Source organism: Oryzias melastigma, linkage group LG23 (assembly GCF_002922805.2).
Source record: "Oryzias melastigma strain HK-1 linkage group LG23, ASM292280v2, whole genome shotgun sequence".
Taxonomy (NCBI): domain Eukaryota; kingdom Metazoa; phylum Chordata; class Actinopteri; order Beloniformes; family Adrianichthyidae; genus Oryzias; species Oryzias melastigma.
The window spans coordinates 15131619-15137592 of NC_050534.1; the positions used below are offsets into that span (position 1 = coordinate 15131619).

Consider the following 5974-nt stretch of genomic DNA (forward strand, 5'->3'; position numbering starts at 1 on the left):
AAATATGATTGATTTTTGTATAGTTCATTTTTATGACTGTTTTTGTTTGATTTTACATTTTACATCTAGCAACAGTAATCGTGTTACAGATGCATCACTCTGTACTGGTAATGAGGCAAACTAGTATGACCTAGTTTATGGTTGTGACTTTTAACAGCTAATGAGAACAACACGTGATTTGTGCGTGCTCTCACATGCATTTAAAAACACAAACAAGTCCATTGATCATCTAAAGTCAAACCTGTCACACTCAGATGAATTTCCCTCACGTATCAATCAACACGGCCACTACTTATGTGTGCTTAAGTGGAATAAAAGTCAAAAGAAATACCAAAAATAATTTTCTTATTAGCTATGTAAGTCATATTTTATCCTTGGCTCTAATAGGCTTTTTTTATGATGAAGTGTCATTAAGAACCTGATCTCCCAAGAGGCTCATGGGAGATTTATGATTCTATTCTGTGTATTTTCATTTTAATTCACTTAATACCGTCATCTTTGCAGTTTTTGCTGCTTTTCTCGTAACTAATTATATGACTGGGTTAATTATTGCTTAATATTGCTGTAAAAGGTTTTACTGCAGGCTACAAATTCACTGTTTATGCTGCTTAAAATAACTTTCTCTTGCATAGTTACAACTTCCCCTCATTGGTGAATGAAGGGAAATGAAGTGAGAATTTCTTGCAGTGATTTTAGATCATTCAAGCATCGCCGTCTGAGTGAATCTCTCTGTAATCATATAGAGCAAAGCAATCGGATATTTTCCGAGGTGACTCATTGGGATGTGTTTTTTTTTTTTCCGCTTTGCATTTGTGTGATATTAGATGTGGGCCATTGCAGATATGGGTCAGTGGTTCCTTTCTGCGCTGGAGCTATTCTGAGCACTTGATTCAGCTTTGCTTTGCTTATCTCTCTCCCTGCTGCTCATTCCTGCCTTGATGCTGCATCACAGGGATGTTAGCGTACGGGTGGAAGCACAGGAGGTCTGTTAAAAATAAAAACAACTATTTTAAATGACGTTTGTTGATTGTTGCAAGCTTAATAGTTAAGTGGAGTTGCTTTATCTGATTCATTTTGAGATTTTTTCTACAAAATAATGAATAAAAGTTGCATGTACTTTCAAAAACATACTAGCTAACTCACCTCTCTGGACTAAAACCCGCTTGAATCCGCGTGGCGCTGTACCTCTGGGCTGCAGATTCATGCCCATAGCCGTGGGGAGTTTGCCGGATGTGGGTTTCCACTTGCCGGGACGGGACAGTCAAGCATGACGGCTGAGTGTCCCCCACAAACTTCCGATAGTCCACCTGCTGGCTCTCTCTTGCTCCATCTGCGAAGTGCTCATAGCCAAATCCCTCCATCGTCTGCCCAAGGTCAGACTCCTCCACCGGTGGGCCCTCCGCCTTGTCGAAAAAAAAGTCCAAGGTTGTGTTTGGGGGAAAACAAGGCTCCTAAAATTCCAGTTGGAAGCCTGAGTTTTGCAACTTTTTTCTGTATGTAAACTGTTTACTCAGTTGCTTTTCAAACTAAAAAAAACACAGAAAAACCTTCCTGGGACTAATCCTTCTGCTCAAGCAACAGGATGCACCTGCCTTTAGAGAGGCACCTCTGGGCGTGTCGGCAGAGGGCGTCACCTAGGAGATTCTCCCACTGCGATGGTGTCGCTGTGGTTATGATGCCAGCAGCGGAGCTCTGTTCATGGGGGAGACTTTTCCTGTGATGCACTTTTATAAAAGTGCAGTCCTCAGGCTCTGAATGGAGTGCACCATCTAAATGTCTTGCTACCTCTCAGTCTGTGGGTTAATCCTGCTCTCTATCAGTGGTTCCACGTCATTTTCACAAAGAGGATTTTAGTATTAGAATTAGCAGCACGAGCGGGAGTAAGCTCCTGAAAGAGAGCAGCACCCTTTTAAACATCATCATCAAAACAATAGATCCGCACACCTTGATCACAGGTGCTTTTGAATTCTGCAAATGAAGCCTTGCTACGGCAGATTTTGCAAATCAGTATCAACTTGTTTGTTTGCGCTTTGACACAGCAAAGAAATGAGCGTTGCACAATCTCTCGAAGAGGTTTCAAAAGCAGATTATATTCCAAGGCAACGTTTCAACCTGTCTGCGAGAATGGTCAAGGTCCTTTTTGCATACGTTTAAAGATCTATAAAAATCTTTAGGGGGGAAAAAAAAGGTTCGACAAACTTGTCTGGGCGTGCTTGAAATTGTGCTATTATGAAACTTTTTAAAGAGGGACCCCTTAGGATAGAGTCACACCTCACTTATCTCAAAAGAAACTCCTCCAGATAATGGACTGTGAGTGGCAGTTGGTGAGATGTTAAGATTAACAACAAAAAAGAAAAAAAAGGAAAAACAATCCTCCCGATCTGGTTTAGAAAACTTCTCTCACATGCTCACTAAGTGCAAACCCGGTTTTCAACATTTCCACTCCAATCGGACACTAAGAGCTGCACTTAACTTCATCTAATCTGCAGCATTAAAGAGTCACATGCAGAGCGACTTAATTCCACGTCTGTGCGTTTTGGTTTGTCCCAGTTGATTCAATTACATTTAGCGTAGTGAAAGTCATGTGCACGGCGTGGACTGTCAACGGTTCGTTAGGGAAAATCCAAATCATAAGATTCAAAAAAATACAAATACGTCTATTCACTAAAGGAGGAAAAAAAGTTAAAGTTTAAGTAAAGACGCAACCTGTCATATGACTCGATTTCACATCAATCAGCTGAAGCAAAAAAGCTCAAAAAAGTGAAGTCACTTTATCCAAATTTGACTTTTTTTTTTTTAAACAGATGATAAAAACTCATAATTTCAGCTTCATATTGTAAGTGTGTACAAATAGAGTTAGAAACCTTCCGTTGGGCAACACTCTGGCTGTTCGACTTCCTATGAACCCTGATAATTTTACGCTTAGCTTGCACTTATATCACAAGACAGCTACAAAACTCTGTAGACTTTTATTTTTTTGTGCAAAATATTATCTTTTTCAGTGCAGATTAGACATTGGAAAAGTGTAAAAAATTGGCAAAAAGAAAAAAACAGGTTTTTTTTAAGTATGTTTACAGTTTGTTAGCTTACATGAGACAAAGTCATTTTGAGGCCCAAAGTAATAGTTTTGATTTTACTTTTCAATAAAAAAAAGAAATTTAAGAAATAGAAGAAAAAACTAAAAATAGATTAATTTTTAATGGCAGTTGTACCTGAAATTGAAACTAAAAGCTGCCACTTTCAGTATGTAAACTTGTTTTTCCATCCATCCATTTTCTTGTCCGCTTCTTCCCTTTCGGGGTCGCGGAGGTGCCGGAGCCTATCCCGGCTACTGATGGGCGAAGGCGGGGTACACCCTGGGCAGGTCGCCAGTCCATCGCAGGGCCTCAATCACACACACATTCACTCTCACAGACACACCTAGGGGCAATTTAGAGTCACCAATTAACCTATGGAGCATGTTTTTGGACGGTGGGAGGAAGCCGGAGTCCCCGGTGAAAACCCACGCATGCACGGGGAGAACATGCAAACTCCACACAGAAAGGTCCCAGCCAGGATTCGAACCGGGGCCTTCTTGCTGTGAGGCAAGAGCGCTAACCACTGCGCCACCGTGCAGCCCTAAACTTGTTTTTTTCTAACAAAATGTTTTATATTCAGTTTAATTAATTTTAGTTGTGTCATTGTTTGTCACCAACCATGCACCCAGCAGTTCCACTACCATGTTTGACAGTTGAAATGACCAACCCATTTCTTGAAATAGATTTGCATGTATAATTATTGAAATTATCATTTACTTTTTGGCTTTTTGCAACATGAGAAGTGGTTATTTATGGCTATATTGCATAACTTTCACATTAAAAAAACACAATATTTTTGCTGTGTTTAAAAATCTTATGGAGGGCATGCTACAAAACTGTCAAACTTTTTAGTGACACTGCAACAAAAACTAGTTAAAAGAACATGAAATAAAGCAATAAGCTCAAGTCTGAATGTGCTTTTGAAACTTTAATAACAAATATTTTCTAAGACATCTTTCAGGCTTAATAGAGCAGAAAAGGGTTAAGAAAAAGGTGGACGACTTGTCTTTCATTGTACACATTCCAAACTTTCACAGTTCAAACTGAGAATCACTTTTATTGATCTTGTCACATTTTCTCCTGAGATGACATAAATTAAAACATGGAACACAGAAAGACATTAAGCCCTGTTAAAACAATACTTTTAAGTTTGCAGTTTTGGGAATACACATTTAACAGATCCACCAACTCTATGATATCACTTTATCTATTCCATGAGTCTGCTGCCTTGCTTTGCTATCTCACTGCTACATACCGCCACCTAGTGAAGGTTTTTAAAACTGACACTTTTATCATTTTCTGAGTCATCTGTCTTTGCTGTGTAATTTTTTTTTCATTCCTTCACTAATTAATGATTATGAACTCCAATTATTCAAATCCTGTCTAACAGCATTTGTTTTACACTTTTATCTTAACAATATAGATAATGTAATGACATTTATAATAGTTTATTTAAAAGGGAACGGTGCAAAAAAGCACGATTAAACATGGGTGAAAAAGCCAGAATTAGCCAAATGCTAATAGTGAAGTATAAATGCAGATACAGTAGATACAACATTTTATCATTGCCTCAAAAGCAGGCTTATATTTTAGGTAGCTATATGAGTTGATGTGTCACAATTTCTATTTATTTTTTTTTTTTTTTGTAAATGTTGTTTGCAATTTAACCTCCTCTGGTACCAAATTCCTTACTGACCAGACCAATTTACCAAAAGTGCTCCTGCTCAGAGGAATGTGACCACCGCCTCTGACAGAGGGTGGAGTGACCCGCTCCAGGCTGTTTCATTTATTGACAAACTCTCCCAGGGGATCAGAGACCAATTATATGATGGTAAATGTGTATTCCAGTTTAAAATACTATATTATTTACTACCCCCATTACTGTGTATTGGCAAGGGCCTGGCGATGTGGCACATAGACCAAAGACTGTCCCAGAACAATTTTTCACTTTTTGGTACCCATCCCAAGTAAAAACTAAGTAGTGCATGTCTCATAACAAGAAAAACTGTAAGGCTGTCTGAACATTTAACACGAGCTGGTTCTCGCCAGATCTTGTTGTTGTTTTGGTTGCGGTGAAGAACTGTTCAAAGAGCCTCAGTGTGCTGTGCAGCCAACAAGAGGTCGAGGGATTAGATCATGGGTGTCAAACTCAATTGCACAAGAGGCCAAAATCCAAAACACACCTTTGGTCGTAGGCCGAACAGGATAAACATTTATTGGAGACACTAAAACTACATTTTTAAAACTTTAAAACTGTAACATTTTAAAATAATTATGAACTAGATATGTAGTATTACCTACAATAATACTAGTGTGAATGCTGTAAGCTGAATTTGCCATTGGAGATGCTAGTACTGATAGCGGAAGATGCTAAAAACGCTGAAGCTAATACCTGAAAATGCTGAAGCTAATAGCTGAAAATGCTGAAGCTAATAGCTGAAAACAACGAAGCTAATAGCCAGTTAAAATGTTAACTAAATGCAAAATTAGAGTAAAAAAACGAGAAAAAAAAGAGAAACTTAGGTTAGCCAAAACAGCTAGCATTTTGCTGAAATATTAGCTAAACTCCTAAACAGCCTAAAAAACTTTTTAAAAAGCCTAAATTAGCCACAAAAAAATCTGTAGAGGAAATATTAGGTATACTCTAAAATAGCCTTAAGAACAACAAAAAAGCCTAAATTATCCAAAACAGCTAGCATGTAGCTGAGATTTAAGCTAAACTCCAAAGTAGCCTAAAATATATTAGTAAATGTCAAAACAGTCCAAAAGGCTAGCAGAATGACAATTTCTTAAAATGTAAAACTGTAACTTTTAACCATAATTATGAATAATAGAAAGCCAGGAATTCTATTCCAGAATGAATAATCTTAAACCTTAAATAACTTTTAATTTGAGCT

The 5974-nt window shown here is 38.0% G+C and overlaps 1 protein-coding gene across 6 annotated transcripts in view; it reads right to left on the reverse strand.

Moving 5' to 3' along the window:
- The window catches only part of impdh1b (IMP (inosine 5'-monophosphate) dehydrogenase 1b), an 87256-nt gene that overhangs the window by 69221 nt on the left and 12061 nt on the right, over window positions 1–5974 (reverse strand). For 5 of the 6 annotated variants that reach the window (XM_036210336.1, XM_024282863.2, XM_036210337.1 and 2 more), the window contains one exon: window positions 1144–1403. In XM_036210336.1, the coding sequence (XP_036066229.1) occupies window positions 1144–1361 (218 nt within the window). In that variant the 5' untranslated portion in view covers window positions 1362–1403. Of the gene's footprint in view, window positions 1–1143; window positions 1415–5974 lie in introns of those variants that run through there. The other variant, XM_036210333.1, reaches the window with a different exon arrangement.